This window comes from Leucopleurus acutus, assembly GCF_964270905.1.
Source record: "Leucopleurus acutus genome assembly, chromosome: 15".
Taxonomy (NCBI): domain Eukaryota; kingdom Metazoa; phylum Chordata; class Mammalia; order Artiodactyla; family Delphinidae; genus Leucopleurus; species Leucopleurus acutus.
In genome coordinates this window covers 15,121,348-15,142,614 of record NC_139157.1, presented here as the reverse complement: position 1 = coordinate 15,142,614, position 21,267 = coordinate 15,121,348, and the positions used below count along the sequence as shown (strand labels likewise).

The 21,267-nt window shown below is 40.1% G+C and overlaps 1 protein-coding gene across 4 annotated transcripts in view; it reads left to right on the top strand.

Annotated features, from left to right (window-relative positions):
• The window catches only part of MTHFD1L (methylenetetrahydrofolate dehydrogenase (NADP+ dependent) 1 like), a gene marked incomplete at its 5' end in the record, with an annotated part of 196,699 nt that overhangs the window by 105,357 nt on the left and 70,075 nt on the right, over positions 1-21,267 (top strand). For all 4 annotated transcript variants that reach the window (XM_082855826.1, XM_082855827.1, XM_082855825.1 and 1 more), the window contains 4 exons: positions 8,818-8,957; positions 14,281-14,322; positions 15,064-15,164; positions 15,715-15,892. In XM_082855826.1, the coding sequence (XP_082711952.1) occupies positions 8,818-8,957; positions 14,281-14,322; positions 15,064-15,164; positions 15,715-15,892 (461 nt within the window). The remainder of the gene's footprint in view (positions 1-8,817; positions 8,958-14,280; positions 14,323-15,063; positions 15,165-15,714; positions 15,893-21,267) is intronic.

The following is a 21,267-nucleotide window of genomic DNA, read 5'->3' as shown; positions in this document are numbered from 1 at the left end:
AGTCTACATTACGTGCTCTTCAGGATTGCTAAATCATAGTAAACGTACTTGCTTCGCGACTCAAGACCAAGTCTGTACTACAATCCACATGAAATAATTCCTTCTCCCGTATCTGTTTTAAAATTTATAGAGAGCAGCCAAGACAGTAAGGGAACAAATTGCTTATTTCAGGTCACTAGGAAAAGTTAACTTACGGGTTTTCGATGTCGACCAGTCCCAGGATTTGCCTAGGGACTGGGACTTGCCCCCTTATCACAACCAGACACTGTCCCCCTTGCCCGTGGGACTAAGACACAGACACACAGCACTGCACGGTGTCCATGTTGGAGTTAGTTCTTGTTGATGACGCCGTATTAAGTGGTCCGTCCTTTCGGAATTACTGACCCACCAGCATACCTGCTGTTTTCCCTAGCAGTCTGGTATTTGAAAACAAATAAAAATACATGCAGTATTTTCCAAACAGCTTTCAACGGATGAGAATCTGGCACTTCCTCCTGTTTTCTTCCTATTGTTTGCCTCCATATTTCCCTTGCATTTGGAAGCCACAGTCCTAGACCTTTATTACTGCATCCTGTTTCCTTCCCTAACTGAAGTTCTCTTTGTTACTGTGCTTCCTCCCTCCCAACATGAAATTAATCTTGTCTAGCTTATGTAGACATTTGAGGTGGTCTGTCTTTTTCAGATATGACCTTTATAGCTCTTATTAAAATGGTTTTGGTATTTTAAGAAAAAAGAAGATATGATAGGGAGCTGTAAGAAAACTATTAACTGTTTAAATTCTATTTTATGTATATGTCTATCTACCTTTCCCTGTTGAATAAGAGCTGGCTCCCTCTCTGATAGTTTCTTCTTTTCTTTGTCAATTCACTCATTTTTTTTGCACTTGGTACTAGAGATACAAAGGTGAAGGAGATATGGCCCCGGCCCTCCACATGGCAGATGACACATACATCTAATTAGGATGCTACATGCAGAGATGGATGTGGGCCCCGTGGAGCAACAAACCGGAGGGCTAGGAGGGTCAGAAGGGGTAGCTTCCTCTGCCTGAGAAGTTCAGAGCAAGCTTCCAGGAAATGAGACATCTGAGCTAAGGCTTTAAGGGAGAGGGGAGAGAAGAACATTCCAGATGGGAGAAGAGTGGTGAGGATGCCAAATCACATGCTTCGTGTGGGCTCTCCTGGAAGTGGTATTACTGAAACAAGAAATTTGAGGCAGAGGGTGAGGAAAGGGAAGGTAGTTACATTAGGGTGGCCTTTGGTTTTATGTTAGGGATCTTGGGAGTTTTTCCTTTGGCAGCACTGAGCTGATGAAGGTAGGAGAACTTGGTAACTATATGTGAAGGCTGAGGAAGGGAAGAGTTCAGGTTTTTTAAAGAGAATTTGAGCATGCAACTTTTGCAAGGGAATTACACGTTTATAAATAAAATGTGCTATTAATATATTAATAACACAATAAAACAAGTGTTTTGACCAAGTGTTTTGAAACTTTCTACTCCCTTTTGTTTGGTTTGGAGGTATATACGTTAATTCAGGGCCTGCTATGTGCCTTGCAGTGTTAACAGACATGGTCCCTATCCTCATGGAGTTTACAGTGTAATAGGGGAGCTTCAAGTGGACATGTGCATCAGGTTGGAAAGACTAGGGATCACTTGATCAAACCCTATTATGTGAAATGTACATAATAGTCTACTTCTAACTATAGGGTGACATTAAACAGTTTTTAAAATATCATAACATAGCTACATCGCTTGTTCAAAGGAAATGTAGTAAAGGGGAGGAAAATGACTTGTAGCTATGTTCATTCCAAATTGAATACTTTCAAAGGAATGTTTTTCAACTTGTCAAAAGCATATCAACAGTCATAAAAAAATTTTATACCCTCTGGCACCATACTCTCACCCTTGGGAATTTATTCCAAGAATATAATTTGAAAGAGGTTAAAGCCCATATGCACAGCTATTTTGCAGCATTGTTTATATTGGAAACAACCCAAACATCTAATAACAGGGGGAACAATTTTGCAAATCTCGGTACATCAACAACAAAATTATAAGTTCCCACTTATAATTTTTGGAAGTTTGTAGTACAGCAAGAAAACCCTGATAATTTTAAAGTAAAAGAGCAGACTACAAAATTCTACCTATTCGTTAAAAATTATATAGGAATATGAGGTACTAAAAGGAAACCATCGGGCTTCCCTGGTGGCGCAGTGGTTGAGAGTCTGCCTGCCGATGCAGGGGACACGGGTTCGTGCCCCGGTTTGGGAGGATCCCACATGCTGCAGAGCGGCTGGGCCCGTGCGTCCGGATCCTGTGCTCCACAACGGGTGAGGCCACAGCAGTGAGAGGCCCGCATACCGCAAAAAAAAGTTAAAAAAATAAATAAATAAAAGGAAACTATAAAGAATTAGGATAACTACTTGACTAAAAAAGTCAAAAAGAGTCTGAAATTATGGGTAATGTTTTATTTTTCTTTTCTTTTTTTTTGAATGTTATTTTTTTATATGGCATATTCTTATTAGTCATCAGTTTTATACACATCAGTGTACACATGTCAATCCCAATCACCCAATTCATCACACCACCATCCCCACCCCCCTGCGGCTTTCCACCCTTGGTGTCCATACTTTTGTTCTCAACATCTGTTTCTCAACTTCTGTCCTGCAAACCAGTTCACCTGTACCATTTTTCTAGATTCCACATATATGTGTTAATATACGATATTTGTTTTTCTCTTTCTGACTTACTTCACTCTGTATGACAGTCTCTAGACCCACCCACATCTCTACAAATGACCCAGTTTCATTCCTTTTTATGGCTGAGCAATATTCCATTGTATATACGTACCACATCTTTATCCATTTGTCTGTTGATGGACATTCAGGTTGCTTCCATGACCTGGTTATTGTAAACTGTGCTGCAATGAACATTGGGGTGCATGTGTTTTTTGAGTTATGGTTTTCTCTGGGTATATGCCCAGTAGTGGGATTCTTAGGTCATATGGTAATTCTCTTTTTAGTTTTTTACTGTTCTCCATAGTGGCTGTGTCAATTGACATTCCCACCAACAATGCAAGAGGGTTCCCTTTTCTCCACACCCTCTCCAGCATTTGTTGTTTGTAGATTTTCTGATGATGCCCATTCTAACTGGTGTGAGGGGATACCTCATTGTAGTTTTGATTTGCATTTCTCTAATAATTAGTGATGTTGAGCAGCTTTTCATGTGCTTCTTGGCCATCTGTATGTCTTCTTTGGAGAAATGTCTATCTAGGTCTTCTGCCCATTTTTGGATTGGGTTGTGTGTTTCTTTAATATTGAGCTGCATGAGCTGTTTATATATTTTGGAGATTAATTCTTTGTTTATTCGTTTGCAGATATTTTCTCCCATTTTGAGGGTTGTCTTTTCATCTTGTTTATGGTTTTCATTGCTGTGCAAAAGCATTTAGGTTTCATTAGGTCCCAATTGTTTATTTTTGTTTTTATTTCCATTACTCTAGGAGATGGATCAAAAAAGATCTTGCTGTGATTTATGTCAAAGAATGTTCTTCCTGTGTTTTCCTCTAAGAGTTTTATACTCTCCGGACTTACATTTAGGTCTCTAATCCATTTCGAGTTTCTTTTTGTGTATGGTGTTAGGGAGTGTTCTAATATCATTCTTTTATATGTAGCTGTCCAGTTTTCCCAGCACCACTTAGTGAAGAGACTGTCTTTTCTCCATTGTATATCCTTGCCTCCTTTGTCATCAGTTGACCGTAGGTGCGTGGGTTTATCTCTGGGCTTTCTATCTTGTTTCATTGATAGATGTTTCTGTTTTTGTGCCAGTACCATATTGCCTTGATTACTGTAGCTTTGTAGTATAGTCTGAAGTCAGCGAGTCTGATTCCTCCAGCTCCGTTTTTTCCCGTCAAGACTGCTTTGCCTATTCAGGGTCTATTGTGTCACTGTACAAATTTTAAGATTTTTTGTTCTAGTTCTGTAAAACATGCCATTGGTAATTTGATAGGGATTGCATTAAATCTATAGATTGCTTTGAGTAGTATAGTCATTTTCACAATATTTTTTTTTTTTTTTTTGTGGTACGTGGGCCTCTCGCGGTTGTGGCCTCCCCCGTTGTGGAGCACAGGCTCCGGACGCGCAGGCCCAGCGGCCATGGCTCACGGGCCTAGCCACTCCGCAGCATGTGGGATCTTCCCGGACCGGGGCACAAACCCGTGTCCCCTGCCTTGGCAGGCGGACTCCAAACCACTGTGCCACCAGGGAAGCCCTCATTTTCACAGTATTGATTCTTCCAATCCAAGAACATGGTATATCTCTCCATCTGTTGGTATCATCTTTAATTTCTTTCATCAGTGTCTTACAGTTTTCTGCATACAGGTCTTTTGTCTCCCTAGGTAGGTTTATTCCTAGGTATTTTATTCTTTTTGTTGCAGTGGTAAATGGGAGCGTTTCCTTAATTTCTCTTTCAGATTTTTCATCATTAGTATATAGGAATGCAAGAGATTTCTGTGCATTAATTTTGTATCCTGCAACTTTACCAAAATCGTTGATTAGGTGTAGTAATTTTCTGATGGCATTTTTAGGATTCTCTATGTATAGTATCATGTCATCTGCAAACAGTGAGAGTTTTACTTCTTCTTTTTTAATTTGGTTTCCTTATTTTTCTTTCGCTTCTCTGATTGCTGTGGCTAGGACTTCCAAAGCTATGCTGAATAATAGTGGTGAGAGTGGACATCCTTGTCGTGTTCCTGATCTTAGAGGAAATGCTTTCAGTTTTTCACCATTGAGAATGATGTTTGCTGTGGGTTTGTCGTATATGGCCTTTATTATGTCGAGGTAGGTTCCGTCTGTGCCCACTTCCTGGAGAGTTTTTATCATAAATGGGTATTGAATTTTGTCAAAAGCTTTTTCTGCATCTATTGAGATGATCATATGGTTTTTATTCTTCGATTTGTTAATATGGTGTATCACATTGATTGATTTGCATATATTGAAGAATCCTTTTATCCCTGGGATAAATCCCACTTGATCATGGTGTATGACGCTTTTAAAGTGTTGTTGGATTCTGTTTGCTAGTATTTTGTTGAGGATTTTTGCATCTGTATTCATCAGTCATATTGGTCTGTAATTTTCTTTTTTTGTAGTATCTTTTTCTGGTTTTGGTATCAGGGTGATGGTGGCCTCTTAGAATGAGTTGGGGTGTGTTCCTTCCTCTGCAATTTTTTGGAAGAGTTTGAGAAGGATGGGTGTTAGCTCGTGTCTAAACGTTTGATAGAATTCACCTGCGAAGCCATCTGGTCCTGGACTTTTGTTTGTTGGAAGATGTTTAATCACAGTTTCAATTTCATTACTTGTGATTTGTCTGGTCATATTTTCTCTTTGTTCCTGGTTCAGTCTTGAGAGGTTATACCTTTCTAAGAATTTGTCCATTTCTTCCAGGTTGTGCATTTTATTGGCATAGAGTTGCTTGTAGTAGTCTCTTAGGATGCTTTGTATTTCTGTGGCGTCTGTTGTAACTTCTCCTTTTTCATTTTTAATTTTATTGATTTGGTCCTATCCCTTTTTTTCTTGATAAGTCTGACTGATGGTTTATCGATTTTGTTTATCTTCTCAAAGAACCAGCTTTCAGTTTTATTGATCTTTGCTGTTGTTTTCTTTGTTTCTATTTCATTTATTTCTGCTCTGATCTTTATGTTTTCTTTCCTTCTACTAACTTTGGGTTTTGTTTGTTCTTCTTTCTCTAGTTCCTTTAGGTGTAAGGATAGATTGTTTATTTGAGATGCTTCTTGTTTCTTGAGATAGGCTTGTGTAGCTATAAGCTTCCACTTAGGACTGCTTTTGCTGCCTCCTATAGGTTTTGGATCCTCGTGTTTTCATTGTCATTTGTCTCTAGGTATTTTTTGATTTCCTCAGTGATCACTTGGTTATTTAGTTACGTATTGTTCAGCCTCCATGTGTTTGTGTTTTTAACGCTTTTTTCCCCTGTAATTCATTTCTAATCTCATAGCGTTGTGGTCAGAAAAGATGCTTGATATGATTTCAATTTTCTTAAATTTACTGGGGCTTGATTTGTGACACAAGATGTGATCTATCCAGGAGAATGTTCGGAGCGCACTTGAGAAGAAAGTGTAATCTGCTGTTTTTGGATGGAGTGTCCTATACATATCAGTTAAATGTATCTGGTGTATTGTGACATGTAAAGCTTCTGTTTCCTTATTAATTTTCATTTTGGATGATCTGTCCATTGTTGTGAGGTGTTAATGTTCCCCACTATTACTGTGTTACTGTCAATTTCCTCTTTTACAGCTGTTAGCGTTTGCCTTATGTATTGAGGTGCTCGTATGTTGGATGTATATATATTTACAATTGTTATATCTTCTTCTTGGGTTGATCCCTTGATCATTATGTAGTGTCCTTCCTTGCCTCTTGTAACATTCTTTATTTTAAAGTCTATTTTATCTGATATGAATATTACTACTGCAGCTTTGTTTTGATTTCCATTTGCATGGAATATCTTTTTCCATCCCCTCACTTTCAGTCTGTATGTGTCCCTAGGTCTGAAGTGGGTCTCTTGTAGACGGTGTATATATGGGTCTTGTTTTTGTATCCATTCAGCTAGTCTGTGTCTTTTGGTTGGAGCATTTAATCCATTCACGTTAAGGTAATTATTGAGCTGTATGTTCCTGTGACCATTTTCTTAATTGTTCTGGGTTTGTTTTTGTAGGTCCTTTTCTTCTTTTGTGTTTCCCTCGTAGAGAAGTTCCTTTAGCTTTTGTTGTAGAGCTGGTTTGGTGGTGCTGAATTCTCTTACCTTTTGCTTGTCTGGAAAGCTTTTGATTTCTCCATCAAATCTGAATGAGATCCTTGTCCGGTAGAGTAACCTTCGTTGTAGGTTCTTCCCTTTCATCACTTTAAATATGTCATGCCACTCCCTTCTGGCTTGTAGAGTTTCTGCTGAGAACTCAGCTGTTAACCTTATGGGAGTTCCCTTGTATGTTATTTTGTTATTTGTCGTTTTTCCCTTGCTGCTTTCAGTAATTTTTCTTTGTCTTTAATTTTTGCCAGTTTGATTATTGTGTGTCTCGGCATGTTTCTCCTTGGGTTGATCCTGTATGGGACTCTCTGCGCTTCCTGGACTTGGATGGCTATTTCCTTTCCCCTGTTAGGGAAGTTTTAGACTATAATCTCTTCAAATATTTTCTCGGGTCCTTTGTCTCTCTCTTCTCCTTCTGGGACCCCTATCATGCGAATGTTGTTGCATTTAATGTTGTCCCAGAGGTCTCTTAGGCTGTCTTCATTTCTTTTTATTCTTTTTTCTTTATTCTGTTCTGCAGCAGTGAATTCCACCATTCTGTCTTCCAGGTCACTTATCCGTTCTTCTGCCTCAGTTATTCTATTGATTCCTTCTTGTATTTTTCATTTCACTTATTGTACTGTTCATCTCTGTTTGTTTGTTCTTTAATTCTTCGAGGTCTTTGTTAAACATTTCTTGCATCTTCTCGATCTTTGCCTCCATTGTTTTTCTGAGTTCCTGGATCATCTTCACTATCATTATTCTGAATTCTTTTTCTGGAAGGTTGCCTATCTCCACTTCATTTAGTTGTTTTTCTGGGTTTTTATCTTGTTGCTTCATCTGGTACACAGCCCTCTGCCTTTTCATCTTGTCTATCTTTCTATGAATGTGGTTTTTGTTCCACAGGCTGCAGGATTGTAGTTCTTGTTTCTGCTGTCTGTCTGCCCTCTCTGTTTTTCTTTTCTTAATTTTTGTTAAAATGTGTATATTCAGTGAATGCTGGGGACAAAATCCTCATTTATTCACATGTTAAATGGTTTCTATTTTATCTTAGTAATTTTTTTTTACTGCCTCTTCCTCTTTCTGCCATAAGTTATGGCCTTGGTTGTACTGTAAGTATGTAGTGCATATTCCATAAATATTTAATTTCTATTCCATTAATAGTATTCCTTCCCTAGAGCAGTGTGCTTCTCAAATTTTAATGGACATTCATCTCACTAAGGGATCTTGTCAAAATGCTGGTTCTGATTCAATAGTTCTGGGATAGAGCCCAAGAGTCTGCATTTCTAATAAACCCCCAGGGGCTGGTGATGTGGCTGGTCCAGAGCTCTGCTTTGTGTATGAAGATACTGCTGCTTACCCAGTGTCAGGAGGATTATCTTGGAAGGCAGTGTTGGATAGTCTCCCTGCTGTAGCCATAACTGCCTTAGTAACACTTTTAGCAATTTAGGGGCAGGGGAAAGGATGGTTAAAGATGAGTGTCCTCTGTGGTTATGAAGTAAAGATACCATCTTATGATCAAGCCTGATGATCAACCTCCTTAAACGGCTCAACTAACTTCAATTTTGTTCATCAATAGACATGGCCAGATGGAATAAAAATAAGTGATTCTGTATGTATCTTATAAAGAGTAAGGAAAGATCTTCTATACTAATCATACTAGCAATGTTCTTTGACACATTTTGGAACCTGATTAAAAAGTTGAAAATACCATCTGTGTTAAGAAAAGCTTTGCCTTGACCTTCTATACTGGAAGAAAAATCTTGGCCATGGCAATGAATCCTTAAGGAACCGTGGTGTGAAGCAGAGTCGAGAGTCATCTTTTTATGGGATGTAAGGAAGTAGGACATTTTCTAAAACCATGGAAACGTCTTTTTACTTTTGTATATGAACAGGATGCAGTGGTGTGTAGTAACCTTGAACGTGGAGGAAAATTTGTCATCCTTTGAATTTGAACCACATCAATGATTGTCAAAACCTACTGTTGTTTTTAGAAGATAATAGCAAGTTTCAAACTTGATTCTCCACAGTGACTGAAGCTGGCTTTGGTGCTGACATTGGCATGGAGAAGTTCTTCAACATCAAGTGCAGAGCTTCTGGCTTGGTGCCCAGTGTTGTGGTGCTGGTGGCGACGGTGCGGGCTCTGAAGATGCACGGAGGTGGACCGAGTGTAAGCACCGTGCTTCCTTTCGAATAAAACAGAAGGCAGCAGAATTGAACCTTTGAAACATCCAAACCTGCTTCATAGCTGCAGTTTTCTAGACTATCTCCTTTTTCACAAATCACCATTATAGGGGCACTTAGAGTTCAGTTCGATCAAGTAATTAGTAACACCCACAAAGTTATTTCTAAGCAATATTTTGGGAAGGAGCATGTGACCACTCTTTAGTTCTAAGAGTCTAAACTGAAACTTATGTCAACATTTTATAACCCTGTGGTAATGGGAGGATAGCGGCTTTGGTTCCTGAATGAAGAACAGAAGGGTTAGAGTGATTGCTTTTGTGGGTGAGGTCGTTCAGTGTTTGTACGGATAGTTTTTTGGTTCACTGACGCTACATCTCATCAGATTTCATCTAGCACTATTTTCCTTCTGTTTCTGTTTATTATGATTTCACTTTATAACTCTGCTAGAGCACTGGATTATTTCTAAGAGAGCTTTGCTTAGAAAACACAAATTCTGTTTTAACATTTTTAAAGACTTTATCATGTATAGAATTCACACACACCTGAAAGGAGTTTTCACCTTTCCACAGCAAAGATGTAGTTTTTTGTTTTTTTTCCTTTTTCTTTTCCATTTTTAGGGATTTCCAAAGGGAGAATAAGAAATGTTGTACTGATTAACCATTTTTGAAATAAAATCATTTGGAGTTTCTTTATTACTTATACTATTGATATATTACACAGACTGCCAAATCTGATTTCTTAATTGGTATACTGTGTATGCAGATATCACACAATGATTAATTATATAGCATAAACAAATAACAAGTTTGCCATGATGAAACACCACAATGTGCACTGTTTAATCATCTTAGCAATTCTTTGTCCTAGGAGACGCAGACATTATATCATTTTACAGATGAGGAAGCTGAGGTTTGATGTGTTTAGGGGATGTCACCAGGCCAGCAGAGAGCCAAATCTCAAGCCTGGGTCTGAGACACAGATTCTCGACTTTTGTCAGGCATTCAGATCTGAATATGAATGAAGGGTAAACCTCTTCTGAATCCCTAATTGGCTCATTAATACCAGAGGCTTGAGCACTTCATTTTAGCCTAGAGCTTCACCATTATATCAAAGGCAAGATTGACGCGGCAGGTATTATAATATAGAAGTGCTAAAGAGTTCTGATTTTGTTCAAAACACCAATTGAGTTCCGACTCTGAAGCTGTATCGACTTCCATTTTCAAAGAATGATCTCTACCTATATAAGATAAGTTTGAAATTCCCCCTCCCTGTCTTGCACCCTGAAAATTATAAAATCAAAGGGCTTTAATACTGGAAAGGGCTTAGAAATTAGTCTGGTTCAAGTCTTTACAAAGATAAAATTACTGAGGTGCTGGAGGATTCTGGGTCCTGCTTAGTATCCTCCATCTGTTTAGGGGACTAATCAGACATGGAATCAAGGTCTCTGGACTTCTAGTCCAGTGTTTTTGCACACTCCAATCTTGTCTCTGTCCTATAAAAACTCACGACGTGATTTATAATCCTATTTCAGTTCATCTTAATGTGTGTGCTCTGTGTTACAACGGTTGCATTTTCTGCTCACCTTAATCCTTGGTCCCTCTTTCAGTTCCCCTTAATGTCATGTTTCCATGCCGGTGATGATTGTAACAGGGCTGGAGATTAGTAGGCACAGATATGGGTGGAGGATAATAAACGGGGGGATCAGGAAGCCAGATGAAGTGCAGCATTCCTCTCCTGGACCCCAGGAGTGCTTCTGCATCATATTATTTTATGAATGTCTGTGTGTGTATCTCCCCACTCGACTCTGAATTCCTTGAGATTAAGGACTATATCTTATTAATTTGGGTATTCCTCATGCCTGGCATACTCTGCGTCAAGGAAATGTTTTCGATAATTGAATAATACATGAACTTTGATCTTCTTAATCCTGTATTCCGTATTATCCACCTCAGTGTCATTCCTTCTTACCTGAAACAACTCCATAGTAATGTTTTTGATCCATTATAATTTCTACTTCCTTTTGATATCATTACACAAATAACCTCGGCTGCCTCTTATGTTTATTCAGCTTGTTTTTTTACATAATTTATGCAGTGGAAAATCCTATGACCCTTGAACTTGCCCGTTTTAGCCCCAGTCATATCCTGTCTTCCAAAATGCTGACCATTCTTGGTGCAATGGAAGAACTAATGCATTTGGATTCAGACGTGTCTTTTATAATTAGTTCTTTAAACATAGTTTCTTAAGGAGGGTTCTCCATAACCAATAGGATGTGTATTTATTATAAAAAGATTTGTTATAAGTAATTGGCTCCCACAATTATGGAGGCTGACGAGTCCAAAAATCTACTGAGTGGGCCACTGCTGGAGACTCAGGAGAGCCAGTATTCCAGTCCCAGTCTGAAGGCAATCTGCTGGAAAATGTTCTCTTGCACAGATTCTTTTTGTTATAGCAGGCCTTCAACTGATTGAAGTGATGGGGGGCAGTCTGCCGTACTCAGTGTCCATCAATTTAAATGTTATTCTCATTCAAAAACACCCTCACCGAAATACCCAGAATAATGTTTGACCAAATATCTGGGCATCCCATCACCCAAGCTGACACACAAAATTAACCATCACCCTCATTACTGGTTTTTGGTGTGTGGTATAATGACCAGGCCTAATTTTATTTTTTCTGTGTTAATAACCAACTGACCTAGCACTATTTATTTTAATTAGTCCCTCCTTTCTGATCTTCAAGACTCCTTTGTGATAAATCAATTCTCCATACACGTGTGGGTGTGTTTCTGGGACCTTCGTTTGGTTGCACTGGTCTATTTACACATAATTGTGTGTGTGCTACGCTAAGTCTGTGGTGCAAGCTCTCCCTGGTAGTTCTCTTTCTTCATGGGCGCCCGGCCTGTATCAGTCCTTTTCACTTCCATACGCATTTTTGAACTAATCATAAAGTCCCATAAAGAATCTTTCTAGGATTTGGGGGTTTTTTGGAATGTCATTAAATCAATAGATCAGTTTTATATCTAGGAACTTGGGATATTCACTGATTTAGGTCTTTTGAAATATATTTTAATAAACATTTACAGTTTATTGCCCAAAGGACTTCTACATCCTTTTACCGATCTGTTCCCATGTGCTTTATATTTTTAAATAGTTTCACAGGTTACTTCTGGATTCTTATATATATATCCAGTGACCTGTCTAAATTTTTTTAAGGTATAATTGACATGCAACATTATATTAGTTTCAAGGTATACAGCATAATGTTCAGTATTTGTGTACATTGTAAAATGATCACCACAATAAGTCGTTAACATCTGTCACCATACATAGTTTAAAAAAAAAATGTGTTTCCTTGGAATGAGAACTTTTCAGATCTACTCTCTTAGCAACTTTCAAATATGCAATACAATATTTTTACCTATAGTCACCATGCTCTATATTAAATCTCCATAACTTAAAAAATTCTCTTATTAATTGTACTAATTTAGCTGTAAATACTTTAGAGAGCTCTGTGTGGACAATCATCTATGAAAATAATGACAGTTCTGTTTCTTCCTTTCCAATCTTGATACTTTTTTTCATCACTAACCATATGTTTCTAGTTGCAGGGCAGTATTAAATAGTGTTGATAGCCAGCATCCTACTGTTATTCCTTATCAACAAGAGAACACGTTTAATAGTTCATCGCTAAATATGTTTTCTGTAATATTTCAGTATATGTTTTTTATCAGGTTAAGAAAATTGCCTTCTGTTGCTATTTGTCAAGTTGTTATACTATATGTTGAATAATCTTCTTCGTCTATTGAGATGACATGATTTTTCTCTTTATTAATGTTGCAAATTATATTACAAATATTAAATGAACCTTTCATTATCTTTTTTATGAATAACTGAATTTTGCTTATTGATTCTCTTTTATATTCTCATTAAGGGATTTTGTAACATTAGAATAATCTATTTATTCAAAGATGGGAAGAAGTCACCTGTAACACTCCCTGGGCCTGTTGCTTATTGGTGAGGGGTAGGTTTTGAACTACAAACAATTTTTTTTAATGAGTAGAGAACTGTTTAGGTTCTCTACTTTTTCCTAAATGAGTTTTATATTAAAACTCATACTAAGTTTCTCTGTCTTTTAAAAAGTATTGGTATAAAGTTTGTCCCAGTATCCTATTAATTCTCTCTACAGCATGGGTAGTTATAATATTTTTTTCATTCCTTTTTAAAAAAAAACTCTTGCCAGAATATTCGCAATTTTGTTAGTCTTAAAGAGCCAGCTTTGGTTTCGTTGACCCCCTCTACTTTCTGGCATTTGCGTACAACCCGTTTTTCTTGATTTTGCCTAATTTTTGATTTTGCAGAACTTTGCATGTGTTCATGCTCAGCAGTACTTTATGTTCCTTTTTTAACCCAGCATTTTGGTTGTTCCAACTGAAGGGTCCACTGTGTGTTTTAGTTTATGCTAATGCTGAAAAAAAAAAAAACCCATCTGAAAATACCTTATGATGTTTCCTCACAGTCTCAAAAAACAATCTGTCATAGAGGTAACTTTTCAAAGGATTTCTAATATTCTCAAGACCTCTTTCGCTGAGAGGAGAACAAGTCACCACGTCCTCAGTGAATTAAAATGTTGTCTGGGGTTTCTCACTGAAACCAGTGCAGGCTATAGACAAAAAAAAGAAAAAAAAAAAGAACAATGGGGAACTGTGAAAAGGCACTAAATTGGGGTTTCAGAACCCTATTATACTCATGCTCCTGTTCTGCCTCTCATTTGCTGTGTAACTGTGGGCAAGACACCTGCCTTCTCTCACCTTCAGTTTCCTTATCTTTAAACTGCCAACCCCATCGGCTTCTGTAAGAAACTAGGCCAAAGAAAGGGGAAAATTCACGGCAATTACTTTTAAATGACTTAGAATTTATTTAGAACGATTATGCACTCTGTATAAATCAGGTATTAATCATACTGTGAGTTCCCTTCTGTGCTAGGATAATGGGCAACAGTATGAAAGCTCTTAATATTAGCTCAAATTAGAATCGCCTGAGAAGTTTTTAACCATCGCTGATCCTGGGTCCCACTCCCAGCAATCCTGGTCTAATTGGTCAGGGTGGAGCTCAAGCATCAGTGATTTTTAAAAGCACCCACGAGACTTCACGTTCAGCCAGGGCTGCCAGTTATTGGTTTAAAAGCACAAAATGTGTTTTTTAAATGAACCTTCCCCAAAGGGACCATGATTTGTTTTTCTTTCAGATCTTAATCAGAGTAAACAGTTTGATAGGATTATTCTTAATTTTTGTCTTTTCTTATCTCAGGTGACTGCTGGGGTCCCTCTTAAAAAAGAGTATACGGAAGAGGTAAGAGTGAAAAATTATTCAAATCCAGTTAACCATTGACTAGCAGTTGAATCTCAGTCAGGGAATAGGTCCTCCACCAGTGGCCTCTTAGAAAAGTGCTTTTCTAATAATCCAAGAGGAAATGGGTCGGGGGAGGGATAAAATCCATTCGGTTAACTCTCCAATCTTAAGAAAAGATGGGTGTAGGCTTTCTGTCCAGTTCCTACCCGCTGGGCAGCCATCAGAGCAGGCCTCTTATACCCATGTATTCTTTTGATGTGGCAGATACTGACTTTTGGAAGATACACAATTGGCTTTATGACTTGCGTGAGTAAATAGACTTTGATTGACTGGCAACAGTACCTCTTAGCTCCTACAGGTGGCGCCAGGGATTTGAGCAGGGAATAGCTGGACGGTGCTGGTCACCCTCCCAGGACCTTACGCCTTCTTGTCCACCAGCCCACAGAGCGTGGGCATGTTGCTGACGTCCTGGCCACCAGTCTGCAGCAGAAATAGCTGCCTGGCTCAAGACCCACATATGCCATTGGATCTAGAATAATTTTAGACTTTACTTGGAAAATGAGCCTCCTCCTTCTGCAGCCATCTTTTCTTGGAGGGAAAAAATGATTGATGGCTTTCTTTAATAGCTTCCAGGACAATAACGTGAGTGTAGATAGACCCAAAACCTGCCAGAGTGGGCCTGCCTGTGTAGTTTGGCATGTTGGATGGGAGGTGATACATGGGGGCCTGGTTTTCTTACAGAACCTCCAGCTGGTGGCAGATGGCTGCTGTAACCTAGAGAAGCAAATTCAGATTGCTCAGCTCTTCGGGGTCCCTGTTGTCGTGGCTCTGAATGTCTTCAGGTAAGTCAAGTGTCCTACTTTAAATGTGGTCATATCGCTGGGCCACCCTGTGAACTAACTGCATTTGTGTTTTGAGGATGTTTGACCTTTTCTCTGCTTCATCTAAAAGGACAGAGAAATACTCTGCTCATTCTATTTGTTTGATTTTCTTTGAATTGGTTTTACTTTAGCAGAAGTGTTTTCAAATGTTATCAGGGAAGTGAAATCTATATAGTGAGTTACCATTTCTTTGGCTTTTTTTTTTCTTCTTCTTCTTCGTCTTAATTCCACCCAGCATTTCTGACGGAAAGACTGTGGATGATCAAAGGGATATGTTATGGAATTTTCTCAATAAAACCCTTAACAACTTGAAATATTTGAGTCACTTTGGAGAGGATTTTTCCCCCATGCTTTTCTTAAGGTCTGATTTATTTAAGCACAGTGTAACCACTTCTGATGTTTAAAATATATTCAGTGTTTGGGAGCAAAGTTCTGTATAAGCAGTTAGTCTTTCTTTAAAAACATCGCTAAATGAATACAGATGCAAAACCACAAACGTTTTCATCACCAGGACCGACACCCGAGCGGAGATTGACTTGGTGTGTGAGCTTGCAAAGCGGGCTGGCGCCTTTAATGCAGTGCCCTGCTATCACTGGTCGATTGGTGGGAAAGGGTCGGTGGACCTGGCTCAGGCTGTGAGAGAAGCTGCAAGTAAAAAGAGTCGTTTCCAGTTCCTGTATGATGTGCAGGTAAGATCCAACACAATGATAATGGTGCCTGACGGGTCTCGCACCTTAACTGTATACCTTAACTGTATACTGTATACTGTATAACACCTTAACTGTTAGGTGAGTGCCGAGAGCTTCACGTGGGTTGTCACAACAGCTCTGCAGATAAGGAAACCGAAGGTTAAAGAGGTTAAGCCATCTGACGAGGCCCTGTTGCTAAGGGGCCCCAGCTCCTTGCCCCCAAGCCTGTGCTCTGCACTCAGCGCAGAGGGGTTTTGGAGTACAGGGTTCAACAGGGTTTGCACAGGAGCAAGACTTTTGAGCAACTTCATAAGGCGTGGGATATCACGGGCAGTATTTTCCTTGTCCGTTTCTGCTATAGCCCATTTGCACCATGGTTTTCTTGAGCTATGCCTAGTATATTTTAAAAATTTTTTGAATTGTGGTAAAATACATCATAACATAAAATTGACCATCTTTACCATTTTTAGGTGAATAGTTCACTAGTGTTAAGTAGCTTCACATGGTTGTGCAACCACCCTCCTTCTCCATAGGTCTTTTCAAATTGCAAAATCGAAACTCTGTGCCCGTTAAACACTAACTCCCCATTTCTCCTCCTCTGTTGCTGGCTATCTCATACCGGTAAGCCATAAAGTTTGTCCCTTTTTTGACTGGCTTATTCACTGTCTCAGTCCTTTCAGGCTGCTATAAGGAATACCATAGTACTGGGTGGCTTATCAACGACCAATTTGTTCCTCACAGTCTTGGAGGCTAGGAAGTCTAAGATCAGGGCATCAGCAGATTCGATGTCTGATGAGGGCCTGCTTCTTATTTCATAGATGGGAGTCTTCTCACTGTATCCTCATATGGTGGAAGTGGGGAGGGATCTCTCTAGGTTATCTTTTTATAAGAGGGCTAATCCCATTCATGAGGGGTGCACCCACATGACCTAATCACCCCAGAGCCCCATCTCCTAATGACATCAACCTAATCACTCCCAAAGGCCTCAGATGCTAATATATCATCCCATTGGAAATTAGGCTTCAACGTACCAATCTGGGGGAACACAAACATTCAGTCCGTAGCACTCACTTAGCATAATGTCCTCAAGGTTCACCCATGTTATTGCATATGTCAGAACTTCTTTCCTTCTTAAGGCTGAACAACAGTCCATTGTATGTTTATGCCACTTTTTTGCTATCCATTCATCTGTCAGTGGCCACTTGGGTTGCTTCCACTTCTTGGCTATTGTAAATAATGCTGCTATGAACATGTGTGTAAAACTGCTTCCAGTTCTTTTGGGCATATACGCTGAAGAGGAGTTGCTGGATTGTCTAGTATCAGCTGGATAATGAGGGTTCAATCAGAATATCTGAACTTCTCGGGACCTCACTCTTCTTGGTTCATCTTTGCTGCCACCCAAACATCTCCATTCTGGATTTGCTGGCTCCAGCTCTGGCTGTTGGATTTGTCCTCATAGGTAGTCCCTGGTTGCCAGAGTGCTCAGGCTTCAAACTGGTGGCTTCTCTGGTTCCTTCATCCCTCACAAATTCTGTTAGTCTTGAGCCTAGAGTTACATCATGAAGAACACGATGATAACTTTAAGGCAAGGAGGGCTTCTTCTCTGCCAGGCATACGGGCACTTTGTGCCTGTTAACTTCTTTAGTCCTCACTTTCCCGATGGGTAGAAACTGTTGCTTTTCCCATGTTTTACATACAAGGAAAATAAAGCAAACAGAGGTTAAGTAACCTGCCCTATGCCCCATAGCCAGACAGAGGCAGAGCTGAGGGGGTGTGTGTGGAATGACGGAAGCCATCATCCTGCTGTGTCATTCAGAATCCACTACTGTGTTCAGAAGTGGGAGTTGGGGGCTTCCCTGGTGGTGCAGTGGTTGAGAGTCCGCCTGCCAATGTAGGGGACACGGGTTCGTGCCCCGGTCCGGGAAGATCCCACATGCCGCGGAGCGGCTGGGCCCGTGAGCCATGGCCGCTGAGCCTGCGCGTCCGGAGCCTGTGCTCCGCAACGGGAGAGGCCACGACAGTAAAAGGCCCGCGTACAGAAAAAAAAAAAAAAAAAGTGGGAGTTGGGATGGGGAGGATTCCTCTCAAACGGGCAGCAAGTGAGTGACCCACCAGAGGAAGCACCACGATGCGCAAAGAATCCGTGCCAAATGGGGTCACTGCGGGTAGTTGGTGACTGTGGGAGGAAGGATTTCAGGAACGAATTAGGATGGTTAGCTCAGAAAAGGTGTGTCGTGTTCAAAGGTCATTTTATGAGAGACCCTAACGTTCTGTCTTATAGAGGTGGTGGGGCAGGATGTGGCAGTGGGGAGGGCAGGGGGCTTGGGTTCTACAGGAAGAAAGATGTCCTGATTAGAAGCTGTTCTCTGGAGATGCTGAGCATAATATAGATGCAGCCCTGCAGTGGGCTCATCACGGGGAAGGAAGCCAACTCAGATGGTGGCTGGCCAAGGTAATCTTGTGTTCCTTCCTGGGCCTTGATGCCCAGGTAAGCCTTGCTGGGTTGAGGGTGATTAGGTCATGAGGGTGCAGCCCTTATGAATTGGTGCAGCTCTTAGCCCTTTTACACAAACAACTGTCAGGAAACCCTCAGACCACCGCCCCACTCTGATCGTGAACCACCCCACTCTGAGTGGCAATGGCAATTTTTTTGTTTGTTTGTTTCTTTTTAGTATATTTATTTATTTGTTGGCTGCGTTGGGTCTTCGTTGCTGCGCACGGGCTTTCTCTAGTTAGGGAGAGCGGGGGCTACTCGTCATTGCGGTGCGCGGGCTTCTCATTGCGGTGGCTTCTCTTGTTGTGGAACAAGGGCTCTAGACGCGCGGGCTTCAGTAGTTGTGGCATGTGGGCTCAGTAGTTGTGGCTCGCGGGCTCTAGAGCGCAGGCTCAGTAGTTGCAGCGCACAGGCTTAGTTGCTCCGCGGCATGTGGGATCTTCCTGGACCAGGGCTAGAACCCGGGTCCCCTGCATGGACAGGTGGATTCTTAACCACTGCGCCACCAGGGAAGCCCCGCAATGGCAGATTTTAAACGAATGATTTCACAAAGTGTGGCTTTTTCAAGGAAACCATCCAAAGTGAAAAGGTCAGTAAATAGAAGCAGTGTTTTGTGAGTTGTGCTTTCTTAAACGTGTACTATCCCTTAAGTGAACCCTTTTCCTTTCCACCAATATCATAATTTTTTTCCCCTGAATTCCCATTTTTTGTGGAGATAATGCTGTTAAAATGTCTGCTCTTCTGTGAAAAGGGGAACAGTTTTATAATAATGTGGTCTAAAGTCATATTTGATAGGATTCTTGCCTCCTTTGCCCACATACATTCCCTTTTCTTATAACACAGAAATTAGACGTGAGCTGCATAATTGCTTCTTAGAGAATCGGCAGCGCAGCCTATTATTGCTACATGACAGTTTATGAAAAGAGCTATTGCTGCTTCTGGCTCGCCAGGGACTGTCTCCTTGATAGCTCTGTCGCTCACGCTGGTGAGTCGATTTTCGATAATATAAGACCATTTACAGTCTTGTCTTGTAACGGTGTGGGAAATCTGAAGTCATCGTTGCAGGCAGTAACAGAGCTCAGCCTGCCTCCTGCCACAATTATGTGCGTAGTCAGTGTTGGTGAGCCTTTGTGGACTAAGTAATGGTTTTCTTTTTCTTTTTTTTCTTTCTTTTTTGTTTCTAATTTTTATTTAAGTAATAATGGTTTTCTTGAAACCCTTTAATTCCCTTTGTTTTCCCCCCACGACTAGCCCTTTGATGCTAGACAGCTCAATTAGGTATCAGACTGCCCCACAGGAAAAAAAGAAGTGACAAAATGCTTTTGGATAAAACACCCTGGTGCCTTTGCTTCTCTGCACAAACTGGGCTTCTGTGTGCCTTTTGCTATCATCCCAGACTCTATTCCACCAAGAATGTATTCAGCGCAGGATTGATGGCCTCTTAGTTCCTGCTCCAGCCCCGCCCTAGTCTTGTGTTACAGGAGAAAGACACCTGAGCTCATTGGAGAAATTGGAAATAGTGTCGGAGCACAGGGCATGATTGCTTTTGTGTGGGGAGTAGAAATCGTCTCAAAACCCCAAAGGGAAAGAGGAACAGCTCGAGAGAAATAGTGTTTACCTGACCTCAGTGACACTGTGAGGCCGGACAACTCGCAGAGCATGAGGCCTTCTGATGACGGTTCCATTAGTTAAAGCGCGAAACAAGCTGCTCCTCTGACTCGGGAGTCTGTGCTGAACTTTGCAAAATTGAGGGAAGCAGCCATTGTTCTCTAGAGAAAATTCTGCACCTCTTTTACCAGAGTAGCTTCTAATTCAAGAGGAGGCAACTTTTGTTCATTGTACTAGAGGTGGCTGTTGATTATTTCAGAATAAAAAAAAATTATTTTATACAGCAGGTCCTTATTAGTTATCTATTTTATACATATTAGTGTATATATGTCAATTCCAATCTCCCAGAATAATAATTTTTTAAATACGGAATAGAAGGCAGTGGCCTAATTGTTCAGAGGAAGTTTATCATGTGAGAACTGATATATTTAAACTTGAACTGCGCTGCGTCATTTCCTCTCAACCATTAATGATGATCACAGCCCCCTTTCCTTTTAAGGAACAGTTAGAAGTCCTCCCCAAAACCTATCTTTTCTATTATTACTTTTGGCAATTATATCTTTACAGTTGACCAATATATCTCCATATCTGCAGGCACCCAGGAAAACAGAATAGCAGATGAAAAAATGAATCTGTATTTACACTTTATTAGCTAACAAATCCCTCTTCCATACATAATTTCAAGTATATCTCATCCAATCCCATGGGGTGTGTGAGCTCAACTCTGTATCTTAAATGCAGAAATAGGAGTTCAGAGAAGGTGAGGGACGTGCCCCGTGACAAATGGATGCTTGATGGAAGAAGTAATGTATTATAGTTAAAGGGGTCATTCAGAATTGAGTTCACATTTTTTTTTTAATTGGAGTATAGTTGATTTACAATGTTGTGTTAGTTTCAGGTGTACAGTAAAGTGATTGTTATACATATACAGATATTCATTCTTTTTTAGATTCTTTTCTCATATAGGTTATCACAGAATATTGAGTAGAGTTCCCTGTGCTATACAGTAGGTCCTTGTTGGTTACCTGTTTTATGTAGAGTAGTGCATGTATGTTCATCCCAAACTCCTAATTTATCCCCCCCCCTTCCCTTTCCCCTTTGGTAACCATAAGTTTGTTTTCCATGGCTGCGAATCTGTCTCTGTTTTGTAAATAAGTTGATTTGCATCATTTATTTAGATTCCACATGGAAGCAATATGTTATTTGTCTTTCTCTTTCTGACTTACTTCAGTATGATAATCTCTAGGTCCATCCATGTTGCTGCAAGTGGCGT